Source organism: Peromyscus californicus, unplaced genomic scaffold (genome assembly GCF_007827085.1).
Source record: "Peromyscus californicus insignis strain IS unplaced genomic scaffold, ASM782708v3 Scaffold_23__1_contigs__length_62951481, whole genome shotgun sequence".
Taxonomy (NCBI): Eukaryota; Metazoa; Chordata; class Mammalia; order Rodentia; family Cricetidae; genus Peromyscus; species Peromyscus californicus.
The window spans coordinates 37354420-37375796 of record NW_026294534.1 but is presented as its reverse complement, the minus strand read 5'-3'; the positions used below and the strand labels follow the sequence as shown (position 1 = coordinate 37375796).

At 48.7% G+C, this 21377-nt stretch overlaps 1 protein-coding gene across 6 annotated transcripts in view; it reads right to left on the bottom strand.

The window, feature by feature from the left end:
• The window catches only part of Acsl1 (acyl-CoA synthetase long chain family member 1), a 68299-nt gene extending 47793 nt beyond the window's left edge, over positions 1 to 20506 (bottom strand). Inside the window, exon 1 of one of the 6 annotated variants that reach the window (XM_052752227.1) lies at positions 20308 to 20506. Coding sequence is in view for 1 of the 6 variants with exons in the window: in XM_052752226.1 (XP_052608186.1) it covers positions 3857 to 3887 (31 nt within the window). In the remaining 5 variants the exon portion in view is untranslated. Of the gene's footprint in view, positions 1 to 759; positions 885 to 3701; positions 3788 to 3856; positions 3944 to 19438; positions 19737 to 20307 lie in introns of those variants that run through there. The other 5 variants (XM_052752229.1, XM_052752230.1, XM_052752226.1 and 2 more) reach the window with 5 other exon arrangements.
• Between the last annotated feature and the right edge of the window lie 871 nt (positions 20507 to 21377).

The following is a 21377-nucleotide window of genomic DNA, read 5'->3' as shown; positions in this document are numbered from 1 at the left end:
TATTATCATTTCCTCTACCAAAGCTCTCTGATGAGTCCTGAGCTCAGGATACTAAGTTACTGTGGTAATAAAAATGCTTACCTACATTTTACAGAGCCCAAAGAAGAAGCCAAGATACACAGAAGAAAATTAGGTGAACATTAATATATACCAAAGCCCCAAATTGCATCTTCTAAGCAATTTATGTAGAGACTAGTCTAAAATAATTAAGTGTGCACTAGAGAGCAGGAACAGTTCTAATTTAAAAGCTTATGAATAATGTGCTATGTGCCTCAAGGCTGGCACATAGCAAAGGAAGAAATAAGAAATAATCCGGGAGACTGCACTCCTCTCCACAGCACTCAGCAAGTGCTCACTCCGCCACTCAAGTTCAGACAGCATACGTTCCTTTGAAAGCTAGGTCACAGGACTGGAAATATCTTTTTGAAATATAGAAATCATCCTTTTAAATCAAATCTACACGATTATACTATTCCCCCCCCCCCCCCCCACAGAGTAACAGAATATCAAGCTGCTTTTCTGAACCAAGACTATGACAGGACCCAACATCATAATACATGTGCTCAGCTTGTTCAGGCTTATGCTATCATGGTTCAGAGTAAGAGTAGTCATGTACACGCAAACACACACACACACACACACACACACACACACACACACACACACACACCCCTCAAGGTTAACGTGCTAACAGAAAGAACAGATAGGCCAGTGTCTTCAGATTTTAATTCTGGAAAGAAAGCAGCCATGCCTACTCACCATCTGTGCCACGGACAGCTGACTGCTAGGTGACACACCACAGCAGAATCAGAAAAGGGCAGTGAGGGTGGGGGTGGGGTGGGGGCCAGGGCAGCTCAGTGGGTGAGTACCAGGCCTGCCAAGGTCTTTCAGGGCATTAGTCACATGCCGAGTCCTGCCCTGCTGCCCACTGGGCTAAAGGTAACTAGCAGACAAAATCCATACTTGACTTCTCAGGGGAACAGAGGGTGGAGGATGGGCCAATGAGCAGCTGGGCGTAGAGTCACCCCACTGCTCCACCCATGGGCAGGGACCAACATCAGGGAGGGTTGCTGCCAGGGGCAGTTCTTCAAACAGACACTGTTTTCATTTCGCTCAGCTTCCCATAAGAGGAGACAATGGATAGGTTTCTTTTCAACCACTGACATGAAGGCTAGGATACTGGGTGGTATGTCTAACCACCATGAGACAGCTCGGGGAGAAAGATACCAAGACTCACTGGCAGAGTATTTGGTCTCAGTGTATTCACAGGAACCGAGCTCCTCCCGTCCTCCTGCGGATCTGAGTGCTGAGGGTGTACCCAAGCACCGTGCTGGGCAGGAGCTGGGGAGACAGTGCTAACGATCAAGTCAGTCACTCAATGGGTTAACCACCGAAGGAGGAAGAGAATGAAATGAGCAAAGCCCACTAAGCATCCAGAAGGGTCCTTCTGAGAACCAGACCCTACACTGAGGCTTCAAGGATAAGCAGAGGAAATCAGGTCTCATTGGCACCGGCACAAACAGTATTATAACTTGGCACACTTCTGATCTAACACGCCAACCTGTCTTGCTCCCCAACCATTCTATTCCACTTGTCTCCACGGCCCTTCATCATTGTGAGTCTGCAGAGGCATTATCCACCCCTTGCATACACACCCATGGCCTCTTCTTTCCTCAGTGTCTGGGGAGTAATTTTTATAACATCTAGATTGTGTGGATTTATAGGAGTTGAATACAGTAGAATTACATCCCTGAGTGAGGCTACTAATTCATCTCTCAACAAATAGAGTCTCACACAAGAGGACTAACTTCTCTATTTTAAGCAATGGCAGCCAAGATATAGAGCGCATTGTGCAAAGAAAGTTTAATAAGGCTGGGAAGAAAAATGTTTTAAAAACCTTCTGAGACTTATATATTAATAGCATGTATGCAAGAACATCTTATTACGTGCTAATCTGTCACGCTAAGCATTTAAATCCAGCCAAATTCTGACATTTAGTGGGGGGATAATGACAAGCAATAGCCATTTAATCCATGCTAGGAGCCAAGTACCAATCTGCAGACCAACTCTACCGTGTACATTGGTAAGGCTGTACACTGGAAACTCTGCGTGAAGAAGAGAATACATCATTTAGTTCTGTCGAGAACAAACATCAAGCACTGATCGCACTATAAACCTTGCTTCTTCTACTCAATGCTGTTAAGGAAAAGGTAGTCAGATGTGTAAAATGTAGAGGTAGGCTTCCAGTCAAACAAACAAGACACTGTAAACAACCATTCTATGACGACAGATACCATACATACCTAAGATTCAGTCCTCGATAGGTTTTTGAGCACTTCCTAATAAATGGCTAGAACTAAGGAGACACATTGTGTTCCTAAGCCAATGGTATTCTGTTGGGAACTTTCTTGGATTTTTTTTCAAAAGCAAATTTCCATATCGGCATCTAGCAGAGCTTATAGCTCTGGCACATTCACCACACTGCTCTCTGCTAATAACATGATTCAGTTGGCTTAAAGTCTTAGGAAGAAGACATATGTCTCAGTGTGGAACATACAGACTTGCTGACGGCCAGCTGTTCCTTCGGCTACAGCCGCTCCTGTGCACACCCTTCCTTCCCTGCTTACGGAAAGTGTGTGTGGAGCCGTGGAGCCGGAGAGGCGGCTCAGCAGTGAGGAGCACTCGCTGCTCTTCCAGAGGACCTAAGTTCAGCTCCCAGCCCCCACACTGGGCAGCCAACAACCACCTACATCTCCAGCCCCAGGGGACTTCAGCTTGTTCTGGCCTGTGGCACCCACATCCATGTAGCACACAGAAATACAGACGACAAACCTAGACATTTTTCACAAGTATTTGTTCAGCTGGCTTGTTAGAAATGCCGCTAACACAAGAGTCCAAAACCACAGAGTGACAGGAAACTAATAGTCCAGAAGAGCCTTGCGAACTCAGCGAAGAACAAGAATGGAGGATGCCTCTAGGTACATGTGGGTAGAGACAGGTAACAAGGGAGAACTGGATAGCAAGACTATCAAAACCAGAAACGCCGGGACCCTCTGCCCAAGCTTTGAACCGAAGCATCATTTAGCTGTACCCGGTGCTTCAGGGAGTTTTTCATATTCTGCATCTCATTAGAAAATGACCCGGAGGAAAACCAGAGCCGGACACAGAAAAGGCTTCTCTGAGGTGTCTGTCAGAAGGAGACACTAACCTGACTCTAAACCCAGTTCATATGAATGGCTCTTCCTCTTGGCTGCCCCCTGACCTGCTCACTGAGAACATACACAGGGTTAGCTGCACATGGACTCCCGGTCCCCTTCAGCCTGCTCCAAGTTGGGAGCTAAGAGAACAGGACAGAAGGGTCCTTCCAGCAGTAATACTGACTGGCGTTAGGAGAAACCCAAACCTGAAATCCATTTGAACTCTCCATGTCTTACGTAAACGCTACCATCGATCCTGTCTCCCCGGCCTCTGAACACGTAGGTTCAGTGCCCATTGTCCACAAAGGTTCACCTCTGTGTCTGCATTATAAAAAAACAAAACCAAACAACCCGTAGCTCTGAGCCAGAGGTGACCCACAAGGGCATCATTCTCCCTAGGGACACATGAGGTCGGACACACGCGCGCGCGCACACACACACGCACACACACGCACACACACGCACACACTCCTGCAATTCTGCAAAGTCAATTCTTTTCCTTACAGCAGCATTTTATTCTCTCCTTGTGATCTAGATCCCGTGTGTTTCTCTCCTTCCGACGCTCCTCGAGCTCCCATCCATCTGAGCAACAGCAGTTGGATGGAATGCTCTGCGAGGAATGCAGACCTCAAACAAACCCACACAAATCGCACACTTGCCTGACAGCAGCAAATTGAGAAGTCCTGACATCTTTCCTTAAGGCCGCAAGCCAAGCTGGCATGCTGCTGCCATTCCCTGCCCCACCTCCTCCCCCTGACACAAGAAGCTATTTACAGGGCTGAAAGTGCCCCCTTTGTCCCGCACTAGCCGGGCAGAGCTCAGGCCCCAGGAGGAACAAGAGGGTGGCAGCTAGGCCATTTGCTGGTCTTTCAGTCTGCCACTCCAGAGTCACTGGAGTCGTGCTCCTTAACCCGGTCTGGCAAACCACCTAATGCTAGATTTGTTTAAGCCATAGCCTAGGAACCAAAGAACAGTGGGGCTGCCCCTACAGAGGAGAAAGTACTGGGGACCAAACAAATGGGAGTCCCCAGTAGAGGGGAGGCAGGGGCTGCTGGCCAAAACCCATGCCATGGGAATCTCCAACATACTCACTTCTTTTGGCCCACGTCATTAACCCAGAGGACCACTTGGCGGGGTGGGGGTGGGGTGGGGGGGGGGGTGGGGAGGTGACTCTGGGATCCTGTGCACAAAGAAACAAGGGGATCCACAGAGAATCCATCATTGTCACCTATCACTTTAGGGCTTTTCCTCTCAACCAACTATAACAGACCTTAGACCAATGGGGTTTTTAGTTGTCATTTTAAGTGACTGATCCCGTGGACTACCAAGTTAATTTCCATGATGATTTTTAAAGGAGAAAACAAAGCAGAGATATTTTGCTTCTAAAAGCTTGATTTATTTTATGAAATACTGGAGTCAAGTTGAGTACTTCTATACTCAGGCTTCTTGCCCATCCCTCCTAAAGTTCTCAGAGGAAGAAATGAACACACAAAGCATTTAAAATACAATTAATGAGGTACTACTTTTATCCACTAAGAGTAAGGTCATAATAGTGGCTTTAGGTCACAACTAGCACATATGCAACACCCCAACAAAATATCCCAAATGTAGTACATTAACTTGAAAAGATACACTTTTAGGGATACAGATAGGACTGGTCAAATATCTGTTCATAATAATTTCATATTCATTAAACTTATATATAGATAAGTCAAATGACAAACTAAATTACTTCGGAAATATTACCTAGGCTTGCTTATCTATCTATCCATCCATCCATCCATCCATCCATCCATCCATCCATCCATCCACCCATCTACCTACCTACCTACCTACCTACCTACTTACTTACCTACTTACCTACCTACATATCTATATACATAACTATCTACCTACCTATCTATTTTGCTATATAGTCTAGGCTGGCCTTAATCTTCCTCAGCCTCCCTAGTAGAGTTCTGGGACTTCAGAACTACACCACTTCAGACCTACAGTTTTCTGTGAAGTATCTTCATATTCTTCCCTTTCATTTAACTTGAGTTGAATCATTTTTGAAATCATGTATGCATTTATCACTAAACACAGTCTCCCCAGGTTACAGGAACACATTTGATTATGGATCCATATTTATAACCTTGATTGCTTTTTAAAGTGATTTTCAAGTCTCTTAGAGCAATAGTCAACATTTCTCTTTGGAAGGTCAAACGCCAAGAACTAATTAGCTAGCTTGCATTATTTTTCTTTGCATTACAAAAAGTCCATCAGTTACTTTACAAGGACCTGAGACTGAGTTCAGGGCTAGGTGTTTGCTCTACCTGATGCTGCTCAAAAAGTGGCCGACAGCACACCTCACCATATGAGAACACTGGTGGGACTTTGAATATGAAGACTGAGTAAGGGATTGGAGAAAACCCTGCCCTGGTAATCAAGTACAAGACTAATTTCCCACTTAGAGAAATAATTAGACAAACTGAGAAGAACTCAGACCTGCTCTTGAGACTTGGAACACAAACACAGGAAGAGGGCAAAACAAGGCAGCAGTACAAGAGACCGTGGCACGGGCCCTCAGGGGAGCTGCATGGTAATAGCATAGGCTGGCCCTCCAAAGTGGGGACAGAGCTGAGACAAAGACAAGCCACTCCCACTTAGGTCTAACACTATTGACAGATGACCCTGGAACAAACTGACAGTTAGGGTGGATAGGAGAGGGGAAGGAAGGTATTCGGGGAAATCTGTTGAGTCACGATTTTTAAAACTTATTTATTTTTATTTTATGTGTGTGAGTGTTTTGCCTGGCTACATGTGTGTATGTGTACCATGTACATGCCTGGAGCCCTTGGAGGGCAGAACAGGGTGTTAGATCCCCTAAAACTGGAGTCACAGACAGTTGTGAGCCATCGTGTGGGTGCTGGGAACCAAACCTGAGCCCTCTGGAGGAGCAGCCAGCGTGTAAGATGGCTCTTAACCCCCGAGCCATCTCTCCATGCCCTAGTTCCAATGCTCGTAAGAGTCCAGTGCCGGCTCTGCACTTATAGCATAGCAGGCCCTACCTAGACTATTCACGCACACACATGGCCAAATGTCAGTCTTCACAATGGCCTTTCTTTACTGCGTGAGGTAGTTACTGCCCTCTAAGAACAGGACATTCCCTGCTCCTAATCCACTCAAGGAAGGATAAGTAGCCAAAACCAGGCTGAGGTCAAAGCTTACGGACTTTGAGAGGTCAACACCGTGACTCAGGCAAAGGGACTCGAACCCAGGCAGGGGTGGGAGGCCGTGATGCTAACGACAAAATGCCTCCATACACAACGCTTTAAAAAGCCAGTATCTGAACCCAAACGCCCATCACCAGACAAATGAATAAGCCAGGTTGTGGCGTACATAGGCATACATATACAACAGATCAGCATCCAGCCTTTCAAAGAAAACCAGGAAACCATCACAACAAAGGTGAGATTAACGAATGGAGAAAACACCAAGCTAAGTGAAATAAGCCAAAGGGAAGGACAAATATGAGCTTATCTACACGAGGTACGCAGAATCAGCGATTTCCCAGACAGAAAGTAGTACAGAGGTTACCAGGGCCTGGGGGCAGGAGAGAGACACATGAGCTACATTGCCCAACAGCTGCCGGGGTTTTGTTTGGGGTGATGAAAAGTGTGGGGCTGGACAGTGGTGATGCTTACACAACTCAGTGCCATTGGGCAACCGTACACTTCAAAACAGTTCCAATGGTAACTCTGACATTAGGTGTGCTTTACCACCAAAAGAAAATTCTAAATAATTTATAAGAAGCAGAAATTTGGGAAATAACTGGCAATAAAGGATAAGGAACTGGAGAGCTGAGTTTTGGGGGCCTGGGAGGATGAGTGGTGGAACAGTTATAAGAGCGGAGTTTGAGATTGGGAAGTGGTCCCCAAAACTTTCCTCCATGGACAAGATCAGAAGTTTTGGGGTGGCCACACTCGGCTGGGTCTTTGATTCAGCACCACCACAGGGAGAGGTCCACATGTAATGCTGCGTCAGTCCCCGAGTCTGAGCGTCTGCACCTGCCCTTTCTACACCCAGCAAATCTTCCCTCTAGCCTGTGCCTGCTCTGCATCTTTCTTTCTCAATCTCTTCCCGAGGCCTGTTTTATGACGTCCAAATCCCACCCGAAGAAGACAGGGGTCACTTTCTCTAACCAATTCTTACAGGATCTCCTCGCTGATAAACAGCTCATCCTCCAGCTGGACTCCAGGGATACTTCCTTTGTGGCCTTTGTGAGTACTTGGTGCTTCCTGCTAGACACTCAGGAAGTGCGGTACCTACGGAACTCCTCTCCCCTCCTACCCTGGTGCTTAATACAGTGCGCAGGCCAAAACAGGTACTTGCTGAATATTCCCTGAGTATTTCCTGACTATGGATCTACTGCAATCCACTGGAAGGGGCGCTAACACAACAGGGGACTCTGAAGAGGAAAGAGATAGCCAGGGTGTCCCCACACTTCAACACCCCTCCTCTCCCTCCCTCCCATCTGCAGAGTCTCAGGTGATCACCGGAGTCCCCATGCTGCTTTATATGTCTCCAAGCATTTCACTTCCTGAGAAGTTTGTCAACACCAACAGAACAGTCCTCGGGTACTTAAGGATGTGACTCCTCATCAGTTTAAGACGATCAAGGCTGCCCACGGGGGCGCAGATTCTATGGGCAAAGAAAGGAGGTCCCAGGGTGCTGCACCAGGTGAGTTTTCTATGACAAAACAGAATCCTACAAACCAGAGAAACACATTGGGCTTCTATCCCTGGAGCCGGGGCAGCACAGGGCTGTGGTGAGGAGAGCATTCTCCAGACACTGAGAGGGCTGCGTGGGCGGCCCTCTGAGATGTAAAGGAAGCTGACTAGAGGACCTGTCCAGCATTCCCCACAGCGTGTTATTCACAGTCAGCACAACATACAGCTCCCCCCCCCTGCCCCCGCTCCATCCACACAGACACAAAGAGGACCTGTCTGTCTGGAGACTCCTAAGAAAGACACCTAGGTCATGGGAAGGCTTTTATGTAGGACAACATGGTCAAACTTGAGTCACATGTATTGAAGAATGTTCCTAAGGGAAGCAAGATGACTCTATTTGTCTTCATATTTATTTAATACACAGATGAATAACGTCTGACGGGGCAGGGGGTTGTTTTCCTCAGTGGTACAGCCACTGATGAGGCTCTCATGCTCCCCTGAACAAACCCACATTGCTGTAAACGATCCTAATGGAACGCATTGGGTCAGGAAAACACAGGAAAGTAGGGGAGGGGCTAGGTGGGGAGAGGAAGGGGATACATGGGAGTGGAAAGGGGACAAAAGAGGGTGGGAGGGATGACTATGATTGCAGCATCTTCTGTACATCTATGACAATATCGTAATAAACCCATCATATACAATGAACACAAGCTGACAAGATACTGCAGTATCGATCGACTTAACACTGTTCCATTTCTGTACAGATGTCATAACAAAGCAGGGTGCTTACTGACGAAGGCTAGGGAAGGAAGCAGGCTTGGACGGGAGGGGCCGCCTCAATCAGCTTCAGCGGATGGAATGGGTAGACTGACCCAACAATCCCTGAGGACGCAGACAGAAGAGGCTTCTGAAGATTAAACTTCCGGTCATCAACTGCATCGGACAGGGCATGTCCTGTCAGATGGTACCTGACCCAAGGATGAGTCCTAATTATGTCCACGAGACTGCAGGTTGAGGGGGTGACACCATGGTCTCACCACGCTGGGCAACACAAGTAGAGCCTGTTACTGTAGCAGGTAGAGGAGGAAATAAAATTCCCCTGGCTACGAAAATAACCCACAAGAATGGACCCACTGTTACTGCGGCAGGTAGAGGAGGAAATAAAATCCCCCTGGCTACGAAAACACCCCACAAGGACAGACCCTCCACCTTACAAAGGAAATCAGGAGTGAGAAACCCCACCGTGAGAAGGGAGAGAGCTTAACAAGTGAAGGGACTCCATGTCTCTCTCCTACCACAGCCAGGGCAAGAAGAGTCCTCACTGAGGGCCTGCAGAGAGGAGGAAGTAAGGTCCCTGTGCTTCAGAAGGGGACCGAGCCAATCCTCGAGGTCCCCTCAGTGGGTTTGCCCAAGCCTGTATCTTCCAGTAGTGACTAGGAAATTACACAGCATAGAAACGTGGAAAGGATTCTGGACTCAAATGCAAAAGGGTCCCATCCAGGTACCGGCTGTGCCCAGACGAGCTGCATGTCATGAGCAGGGCCCCTGCCTGTGTGGGCCCTACAGGCACAAAGAAAGGGGTGGGACCAGCGGGAAACTGCTCCTCTTTGGGTCAAAAAAGCCATGCTGCGCCGCCCCCCCAAGACAAAAGGATGATGGAGTCATCCTGTCAACAAGATCAAATGAACAGGCGTCTACCCACACCTTGAAACCCCAGGTAATGGGTACTGGAGGAAAACATTAAAAACCACCAATTCTGAGCTGGAGAGATGGCTCAGTGATTAAAAGCATATCAAGTTCTGTTCCCAGAACCACCTGTAACTCCAGCACCACGAGGATCCAATGTCTCTGCCCTGTGTGGACATATGCAGTCATCTATACATACTCACAGACAGACAGACAGACAGACATAGACAGACAGACAGACAGACAGACAGACAGACACACACACACACACACACACACACACACACACACACCCCTCTGGCCTCTGTTGACATCAGCAGTCATACTTGCATACAGACACAAAGACAGACAGACACACACTTCTGCCCTCTGTGGACACAGGCAGTCACCTACACATACACACAGACATGCAGACACACACACACACACACACACACACACACACACACACACACACACAGAACTTCAAAATAAATCATAAAAACCCAGCAGTTCTGTGGTAGTAGGCCTGTGTTTATTCATTATTATTTTATTATGCTTTACATTTGGCTCCACCCCCCCAGCTTTTTAATTGTAAACGCATAACATAAAATTTGCCCTATCAACCACTAACTATATTTTCAATCAATTCTCAGGATAAACAAGGTATGACCAGGTTCAGGTTGGTTGATATTCTTTTGTATTTATGTATTTTCTACCTGCTACACAAGGATTTAGGGTGGTAACCTGCCCTTATTAAGGAGTGACAGATGGGTTATAAAGCTCTTCCAGAAAACACAGCTAAGCCTTCCCTGTCTGTCCTGAGCTGGGCCCTGGCGCAGGCCCTCACCAGCCCTGGGAGCAACTTCCACGTAAGTGTCCTTTCAGAGAGGGCCTCACTGCAAACCAAACAATATTGAGGGAACATTGGAGGGACATAAAACTTGGCAAACAGAAGGTCATTGCCAGGACGATGGAGCCCTAGCAATGTTTTCTCCACCTTCCACGAGTTCAGGAGAACAGTGAAGACAAACACACCTGCAGGAGTTAAGGAACACACACCGGACAGCTGGGGATAACCTCTGGGTAGGAAGAAAGGGGTGGGCTCTGCTGCTGCAAGCATTTGGCAGGTAGAGAACACTGTGTATGGGCTGGAGGCCACCAGAGGGCCATGCAGAGGCCAAGGTGGACCTGGGCCAAATCTAAGCAGTCAAAGACAGGTGGGGGTAGGGAGACACCCGTGAAAACCAGACCGTATGGGGAGCAGGGAGGCAGGCCGGAGCCCTGCAAGAGGCAGTTAGGCGCGGGTTAGGGACTGGCCGCCTCAGCGGCCAGGAGACTGGGCCTCTCTCCTAGGACACTATTCCTGTCAGCAGGTTACAGAATAGCTGCTGGAGGCTCATCTTCACCCCGGATGCTTAGTGTACAGAGTCAGCCACGTCCTTGCGGGGGGCCTAGGTCAGTACGGGAGAGAGAAGAGACTCAGTCCTTGTCCTCAAGGAGCCCACAGGGCCCAGCGACTCAGAGGTCACAGCTATCAAATAGCAGTGACCTGGATAAGAAGGCTCAAGAGGGCACAGGTTGGGTAGGGTTACTGACACCTCTTAAAATAGAATAAGACTCCAGAGTAACCGTCAACGGGAGAAATGGCTTAGCCCAACCCAGTGGGAGTCGCAAGCCAAATACAAACACAAACTTCCACCCAGGGAAGGCCAGTCACTCCCAAGGTTAGAGAAGTCACCTTGGCATTTTAACAGACCTCAACAGGTAACTAAAAAAGCAGAAACCGACGGAATCTTTAAAATATGTTCAAGTTGTGAGGCTGCTTGGAATTGAACGGAACCTTTAAAGAACATGGGCCCCTAGGTCTTTGTGGAAGGGAGCGAGGCTAGGAAAAGCAACAGGCGAAACAGAGGACCGATGAAGCAAGAGTTTGCTCATTGTATGGGAAGGCATGAGAGGGATCAGTGACACCACGGGACACGAGCTAAAATTACACAGAGTTCAGGTAACTTTAAGAAGTGACTGGCTTAGGAAAGCTAAAAACAAAACAAATCTAAGTTATGGAAGATTACAGAATACAGACCAATAACCTACTATTTCAAGGAGAGGAAAAAAGAAAAAAAAACCAAATGCCAAATTTGGTTGTTACCTGCTCAGAATAAACAGGCTACATTAGTTTGGGGATCTTTCCATTCCCGTTATAGTTAGTTTAAACTCTGGCTACAAAAGTCCCCAAATCTATTCAAGAGTCCACACAGTACAATAACATCACCATGTACTTTTTACCTTCAGTCAGTGTCAATCGCAGCTAACACTTTGCTAATATTGTTTTATTATGCTCTTCTTTTTAAAACGGTTGGAAAGCAAAGCCCACACATCCCGTCATTCAGGAGACACTCTGAGGTGCCAACAGTCCTCTGACTCTATAGGTTCAGAAACTATTTGTGCGGCGGCAGTCAGCCTAACTGGCACACGTAGTGTACCCTGCCAATGGCCCAAAGAGCTAAACAAAGGGAGCCAAGTTAAATGTTGACTTGAAGCAGCCAGTCCAGCGCAGTATTTAATTTCCATGCAAGCAAAAGGTCCCGTGTATTCGGTTGGCAAATATTCATTGACCACCCACTATATACCAAGCCAGCCCAAGCCTCAGGAGATGTGGTTGTAAACCACAGAGAAAATAAAGGATCTGTCTGTCCAATTAAGGCTTTCACACTAACAAATCAGGAGAACAAAATCCCCAAGCACTCTGGCTCTTACTAACTAACTCCCCTAAAGTCAGACACATTCTGACAAGGCTCGGAACCTAGTTCCAGAGATAAGTTTCAGTTTATATCCCCCTCTGCCAAACTGAGTCACCTTTTTAAAAGTGGCCCTCAGAGATCAAATGCCAAGCTGGCAGTTGAGGGGACAACTTTCTGGTTCTCTACTTCTTCTAACACATCCCACTAAGTGACGAATAAATGCACCTGTACATGCTTTCATTCATAAACTAAATCCATATCCTCTAAGACAGCTATGGCTATGAATCAAATCTGGATTTAAAGAAAAGCAAAAGGGTGTCTAAAATAGTTCTAATATTTCCGTCTTGCACTCTATTACATGGTCTAGCTGCCCCCCCAACCAAGAGAAAACGTAACCCCTATCAGAAACCATCCTCTCTGGCACCTGCCTGGTGAGGCTCACCTGTTTCTGCCAGAGCTGCCAGCAGTTCCCTCATATGGGCAACAATACATAAGCCCCTAAGAAGCTTGCTGCATCAAAGAGCCTGCAAAAGAGACCACAGCACACAGGATAAAGACACCTACCATCACCTGCTGGACGAAAGACGCATGCTGGAGACTGTCACCAGACCACAAGACTGGGTCGGTTGGTCTGTAACAAGGAGAATTAAAGCCACAGAGCCATGCCAGCCTCAGAGGCTGGCCACATTTGAGGAACTCTGTCCAGGGCTGGGAATCCTACAGCTTTACGCTAGCTCCAATGCCAAGTATCCTTACCTTGCTTACACTCTGCATTCCCGAATTCATCTCCAAGTCATGTCATGAAAGAACAAGAGACTGGCACTGTCTGTGGAGGCTAGCCCAGGGCTCTGGACTGCTCAGCTATACCCTCTGGATTTTGGATCTGTCCTCTCCAGGGTGTCCGGTCGGACTGGTGATGCATAAGGTCCCTGTCAGCTCCACATGCTATGATGCCTCACAGCTTGCCTGAGGTACAATGTGGGTAACTGTCCCACAGAAGGAACAGAGACCTATTTGACCAATGCCGTCCTGGCACAGAAACAAGGCACACCTTTAAAGTAGGAATACCCGGTAAGTGACGACTCCAGTACAGTTATGCAAGATTATCTGGAATTCGACACTAATCTCCCTCTCACATCCCGAGAAGCCCAGAACCACCTGTTTCTCCTCCTCGCTGAACTACAGACAGGAAAGAAACCCCTGAGCTGTGTTCTGAAACCCAAAGTTCACCTCCAGGAAGCGCACCTTGTGGTCCACAGATTTTCAACTCCTTCATCTTAATTGCTAAGATCCAGTTTAGCAGAGCAGATAATGCGCATTATCGTCAGGGGCCATTATCTTAATGCCTCCCAGTTTCCATCAGTCATGAAGACTCTACGAAGGGCCTGTTGGGGTAAGGCACTGTATAAAATGCTGGCTGAGGGACAGCGAGCTGAGGCCACGCTACAGAGGCCCCCACCAGACAAGCTTAACAAGAGACCTGGGGCCTGACTGTGGAGAGCCGTGACTATTCTGCTGAGGAAGGATTTGATCAGACCTTGGCTTCAGGGAAAGCAGCTATCCCCCTCTTCCCAGCACCCCGACCCTCTTTTTGTTTTAACTAAGAGCCTTCACCTTCTACGCTGGAGGCAGCAGACTCTAGACGAGGCTGGTGGTGCTAAGAATCAAAGCAAGGGTCAGGCGCCCGCTGGGTGCTATCGTTCGGAGAGGACATGAGAATGAGCAGACCCTGCCCATTGACTGGGTTTGGGGACACAAGTCAAGGACAATACCTAGTTTCAATAACTCTTCAGGCCAGTCCAGGGCCCAGGAACACTTCTGGAAATATGGAAATGACAATGATCAGGTCCCCTTCTTACCTAGAGGTCACAGAAAGGTTGAAGTGCTCGTATGAGGATGAGAGATATACACACATACCCAGAAGCATGCAAATCAGAGGCAGAATGCTCACCACAATATTAAATAACCACTGAAGAAGATGCCCAGTTTCTGAATTCCGGGTTGGGACACTTGGGACCACAGGCATTTTTTTTTTAACTGGTCTAAGCGAACTTCAACATTTTAGCCATCAGCTGGATTGCTGTTGCATCCTGGCTGGGGGTCAGAGAACTCAAGGTTCCAAAGTATGAGAGTCTGAAAAGGGAGTTACCTCTGAGCAACAGCTCTCCGAGGAAAACGGTTGAGAAAATGATCAACATATAGAAAGGCCCATGAAGACACAGACACACAGGGTTTTCGAGGTCTGTGCCTCCTTCCAGGATACAGGCTAGCAACTCAGGTATCTGGACAGCTTGCAGAGTCTTAGGGTGCATAGTTCCTTCAGCCCCAAGCACCTAGTGTCTTGTCCCTAAGTCCCTCTTCATGGAGCTTTGAGACAGGCAGAGAAAACAGCACCCTAGAGCCAGGATGTAGAAGCCCTTGAAAGGCTAACTAAATAAAGACTTGGGACTGATGGATTCTGCCCTGGAGTTCTGCTTCAGAAAAACTTCCTTCTTTCTTAATCATCATCACCTCCTTCTCTTCTTCACTTTTGAGAGGGAGTCTCGTTCTCTAGTCCAGGTTGGCCTGAAACTCACTATGTAGTCCAGCTTGACCTCCAACTCACAGTGGCTCTCCTGCCTCAGCCTCCCGAGGGCTGGGATTCCAGGTGCTGTCATGTTCCGATTTGTTTTTTTATTTGTTTTCATCTTAACTTTTTGCTGCCTACACTGGAGATAACCGACTGTGAACTTCCTAAGACTGCAAGGCAGAAACAGGTGCATGCTGGGAAGTGCTGGACAGAGAGTAGATTACAATAAGCAGACGAAACCGGCTGACTGCCTGCGTCTCAGGACATTAAGTCAAGGGCAGGCAATTCTAGGGGCCAGTCATTCCTCGAACAGGCATGGGGCCCAGGAACAAACTCCATGTGTGTGTGTGTGAGAGAGACAGAGAGATGGCCAGAGGGGAAGGCAGGTTGTGTAACCTTGACTGAGTCATACTCTCCATTCACCACAGCTCCTGCCTCAGTGGGAAGAGGAAGCCTGGCTGTTTCAGAGGTCGGGGATTGTCTGAAGAGACGCTGAGGTGCCAAGAGATAGAGGTGACTGTGTGTGGATTGCACCCATGCTCCTTACACCTGCCTTCACCCACGGCAGCCCTGTTGTATCTGCTAGCTCTGTACTTTCAGCAGGAAAGATGGAGAATCACCCAATGATGCCACAGCTCCGAATATGGAGGATTCCACTCTCTTGTCTATTATGTTTTCAACATTATCACTAGACCGTGCCAAGAAGGGGGTAGAAGTGCTCCCCAGATACACAGCAGAGAGCAAACCCACGTGTTACAGTGAGGGGAATCTCTTAGTAAAGCGCTTGGCTCCACAGTCTGTGCTAAGCTAAGGACCAGTGCCCACCTGCCGTCTCCAATACTCAGGGCGTTCACTGATCATGCACCCCCAACTATGCTCCAGGCTTCCAAGACCTAGTTCAAAGGCAGACGATTGTTAACTTTTAATTACTCTTTAATTCTCCAGAAAGTCATAGCTATGCAGTAAATGATCTCAATCACACACTCCACTATGCTGAATCAAGCGGTTACCTCTTGGAACTCCGGTGTGACCAAGAGAACATTCACCGTTGAGTGTAAATGAGACACAAGGAACGGACCTGCCTTGTTCCTAGATGAGTAGAAAGGAACTTCCCAAGCCTCAGAACCCTAGCTCCAGAGACAGCAGAGGGAAGCATTTGAGAACACAGGTCCCAAAGCCAGGCAGCAGCCTAGGCTCAAATCCTGCCTTGGGCAACTTAATCTCTAAATAGCACAGAGCAGCAGTTCTCAACCTGTGGGTCAAGATCACTTTTTTTGGGGGGGGGGGGGGAGGTCAAACAACCCTTTCATGGGGGTTGCATATCGGATATCCTGCATATCAGAAATTTACATTACGATTCATAACAGTAGCAAAATTACAGTTATGCAGTAGCAATGAAAATAATTGTATGGTTGGGGTCACCACCACATAAGGAACTGTATTAAAAGGTCGCAGCATTAGAAGAACCACTATCATAGAATCTAAGAGTAGGGCCTGCCTCACAGGGCTGCTGGGGAGGCTAATGAATTAACATCTCTGACGCACCAAGAACAGAATCTATCGGCGAGTACTGGCACTACTGCCCCTCAACTGGTCCTGTTCAGCTGACCGGCGGCTGAGCCTAAAGGAAGAACCCAGTCCTGCAGTGGCTTTCTCTTAATTCGGCTTCATCAATGGTGGTCTGACCTCGTGGCTCCAGACATGCTCTCCAGCAACAAGGCTGAGTGCAGAGTGCCAATTTCTACAGCAGCCAAAACTCTGCAAATGGGTAGATAATACATTTATCAGAAGTCGCACCCCAAGTGGGGAAACATTCTAAAGGGCAAACCGCACTTTTCTGATGCCCTACCTCCTTTCCATTTATCTTTCCAAACCATGAAATCCTTATTTCAACAGTTTTCCACTAAAACACATGAAGCCCAAAGCCCATTAAAACCCATTCATTTATTGTTTTCAAATTAGTTATAAAACCATGAGTAGTTGTTCTTTTTTTTTTTTAAGAGCATGTTTTATTTTAAACATGCATGTGTTTAACTAGAGAAAAGAGCTTGGTAAACCGCTCTGAAGTCAAGAGAAAGAGAGAAATGAACACATTGAAAGGAGTCATCGTCAAAACTCACTGAAAACAAACCCGGAAGGATCGCTCTGTAAGTTAGGTGATTAAAAGTGACTCGTCAGTCTGGAAAGACGGCTTGGCAGTTAAGAGCATTGGTGGCTCTTCCAGAGGACCTGGGTTTGATTCCCAGGATCCACCAGACAGTCCCCAACCATCTGTTATTCCAGTCCCCGGGGACCCAAGGCCCTCTTCTCAGCTCTGCAGGCACTGCATGAATGTGGTACACAGACATGCATGCAGGCAGATTATCCGTACACATAAAATAAAAATAAAGGTTAAATTTTTCTAAATGAATTGTCAAAATGTTCAACTTCAAATGACAATATACGCCTTAAAATTGTTTTTCAATTGCTTATAAAACTGGAAAAAAATGAACCCAGATGTGCTTTCTTCAAGACTTTTAGTTTTATACGTCCTAGTGTTTAATAACAAGTATGTATTACTTTAATAATATGAAAAAGCAAAAGTACACTTTGATTTAGATATTGAGACAGCTTTCCGTTTTTTACTTAAAACCTGAAGACTGGCAAATAATCCATAAAGAGAACTAACCCAGGTTCCTATGTGAATTCGGCCACTGGTTTTGAAATCTCAGACTTAGGACACAGGGCATACCTTGTTCTCCAGCAGCCCTTCCTATCCTAAGGGAATACAGCCTTCACACACCTCCAGGTTAAAGTGGCATCCCTCCCAGCCAGCCAAGGAACAGGAAAAGGACCACTCTGGGGCAACCCCCAGCCCTCCTCAGCTTGATTCCTCAAAGGTTACAAGTGACTGAATACCACTGCCTCCGACAGTTAAGAAATTATAAACATCAGGATGGACAAAGTAGAAAAAATTAGCACAGCTCATTCACAGGATAGTTTTCTTTCCCTTGTCCACATTACCTACTACCCTAGAATTACACAAACCACAATGTCCTAGGCGTTGACATCCAACACTTTATGAAGATGAGACTCTCAGAGTACTATCACCAACACCGGCAAAACTGCCTCTCCTGTCTAGTTCATCAAGTTCAGCTGCCACTTTTGAGGGCTTGCTTGCATTTCTTTAAAGTTCTCAGCAGCCCCTCAAGGTACCAGGATGTTGAAACCCAAACTCAAGCACAGCAGCTTCAGATTAGCTCTGCGTACTGAGAACCATCCTCCTGGCAATAATGCCAAAGGTACATCATGACCCTAAAATGTTTGTCCAATTTGGACATGAAGGCCTTCACTAAAAACTCAGGCACCTTAATCTAGCTGGGCCGAACAGTCAGGTTTAGAGAGGGTTTAGGAAACTCCCAGCTGTGAGCTGCCTTAAAGTGAGTTTCCATGTTGCAGCGGCATCATATAAACAAGGCTGTCCATAAAACATTTCTAATGGTGTAACTCCAGGAGAATTTAGTCATAAGGGACAGTGCATGCAAAGGAGCAATCGGCAAGCTTACCCAACAAGTCAAACTGATCTTACAAACCCTCTGAAATGACTGAGTATAAACGTCTAGAAACTACTGTAGTTATCCCACAGCCTAGCAAGAAAAAAAAAAAAAAGCCACAGGGAGAAAGATAGAAATCTCTACATGTAAATGACAAAACCACCTGATCCTTCCCCTGGCCCCTACTCCAAACACTGAGCCACACTGCACTAGACAGCCACATCAAAACCGAAGATGTGCTAAAGACATTAACACTGACTGTATCATGCTGGTTTGCACTTATTATTCCACACTTAACTCAGAAACCTGGAGGTAGCTGAAAAGTACCCGTATGGTATAAATAGATAACCTGCCCCTATTTGCAGTTGTCATATGCCCATGTGTTAAATGTCAAAACGTGTAAGGCCCAGAGATTGCAGTCAGGCTGCCCTGATAATAAAACACTGACAAAATATAAATAACAAGACACAGGAAGGAAATGTGTCAAAATGCTTATAATCGTGGGTGGGGAGGCTAGTCTTGTTTGTTTGTTTAAGTTCCGTCTGTTTACAGTAAATTCAGAAGAGGTGAGTTGTTAAGAAAGCGTGTTGCTTTGAGTTTTCCTTCACTAGCCACCTAATTGGAGCTCAAGACCTTTTCATCTCGATGCACACCAGTCACAAAAGCACCAGGCTCACACCAGAAAGGGACTTCTCAGTTGAACTACAAGAAAGAACATCTTCTAAGATCTGGTCCCGCTTGTTTTCCGCCCTAATCACACCGTGTTTGCTGCCGGCTGATGGTTCCTTTTGGCTGTGTTCTCAACCCTGCCCATTGCAGACCACCAGTTCAAACTCTTAAGTTCAGGTGGACTTAACAGTCACAGGCACCTGAAGAGAACCAGAGCAACTACGAGGGTCTGGATGATTGCCGTTTGTTTGGGTTATGCTAATAATTTCCACTGGGGTAAATACAGATCGCAGGTTCAAACGTGTCCCAGAAACATAACAAAATGTCAAGTCCTTTAGGGCATACTCACAGTTCAAGATGCTTAAATGTCTCGGCAGGGCATTTTCATAATGGCCATTCTTACCTAGGCTCCATAACCCTGATCTTGGGTGGAGTGGAAAGATGGTTTGCAAGCCCTGGCATAACGCACTGATGAGATGGAGTCTCTAGAATCTAAGCCACGTGTTCTTTCAAGTCCTCTATCAGCCTTAGCTGTCTATGCTTCAAGGTGAGAAATACCATGTTTGCTCCCTAATTTAAAAAAAAATGTAAAGCCAGGTTGCCTAAAATCAATGGCTCCATCACTGCTGTGTGCAGTGACTGTGGGCGCTCCTCTTTGGAGACACCGCGAGAATTTCTCCTTATGACATCGGGCTCCCGGGCGCTGCCTCCGACCCTCCTCGAACGCTCGGCGCAGTGGCACGTCACAGAGCTGCACCGGGACAGTCCGTCTCCACGCGCGCGGTGCGAGCGCGCCTCCTCACAATCCCTGCCTCCGGGGCACCAAGGGAGGAGGCGGCGGAGACACCAGGGGTCCCCGGCCGGCAGGACCACCCTCTTGTCACCTGCGCCGGGCAAGGGCTCCGCTTCCTACCGCCACCCGAGCCCCGGGGACCGGTGGCTGCGAGGCGCGCCCGGACTCGGCGGTGCACCAGCCCCGCGCGCGCACGGCCCGCGGGGAACCCAGCTCGGGCACCGGAAGCGGCGGCCGCCCGGGCGGTCCCGGAGCCTCCCGGTGCCGAGGGAAACGAGGCCGCGGAGCCCAGGCCGGGGGGGCGGGAGGGAAAAAGCGGAACGTCCCGCAGAGCCGCGCGGGGAGGCTCTCGAGTCACGGCCCCGGCGAGGGGGTCGCCTGGGCTGACCCGCGCGCGCGGCCCCCCTCGCAGCCGGCGCACTCACCTCCTCCGCTGCCCCGGCAGCTCCGCCGGCGGCTGTCACGGCAGTCCACGAACTGCCCCGCGCCGGGTCGCGATGCTATTTAAGGAGTCGCGGCTGCAGCTGCTCCCTGGGCTGCGCCACCGGCGTTGCAGTGGCGGTAGCGGCAGCAGCAGCAGCGGCGGCAGGGCCGGGTGGCTGGTAGTGCGCGTGCCGCGCCGCGCCACCCCTCCCCGCCCCGTCCTCAGGCCCCTCCCCGCCCCATCTCCTGGCGCGGCCCGCTCCCCCGCCCCCCCCGCCCCCCCCGCCAGCTCCGCCCAGCTCTGGTCGCGCAGGTCGAGCCTGTCCCGCCCCCCCCTCAGACCCGCCGCTCCTCTCAGGCCCCGCCCCATCGGCGCCATTCCCGCCTCTTAAGCCCCGCCCCGTCGGGCCTGTTCCACCTCCTCAGGCCCGCCGCTCCCCTCAGGCCCCGCCCACCAGCTCCAAGTCCGTTCCGCCCCCCCCTCGGGCCCCGCCTCTTTATTTGTGCTCTCCGGTTCTTCCCCGTCAGGCCCCGCCCAGTCCTGCCGACCCCGCCTCTAAGGCCGCGCGGTGGGCGTGGCCTCTCGCAGGTCCCAGGGCGCTCGTGGCTGTCAGCAAGCAAAAGCCACTACAGTCACCCAGACTGCCCTCTAGTTTCACAACGAATCTGAGGCAGGGCAAAGGGTGAACCCGTGTCTCAACTCCAAAGTGCCCTGAACCCTGAGAATGTGATGCTTTGGAATGTTGTAGGCGCCCTTTAGCTCTTCCCGTCCTCAGCAGTCTGCCCGGCTTACTTCTCGGCATGGCCCTCGGGGGTAGCATCCCTGCTTCAAAGGACCCTGGTGGCCCAAGACTCCCCATCTTTCCTTAGCACCGATATACACGACCCCCTTTAATCCAGTTTCACCATGGTCCCCACACCAGGTTTCGCCACAGTCCTTGGCTAGGAAGACTGGACTTCCGCAATGTCCTGGCTGTCTCTGGACAACCCAGGCTCCGGAGTGGTTAGAGTAGACATTGCTCAAGGACGATGTCCACCTGCCAAGTTCTAAAGACTGGTCTGCCCTGCCTCG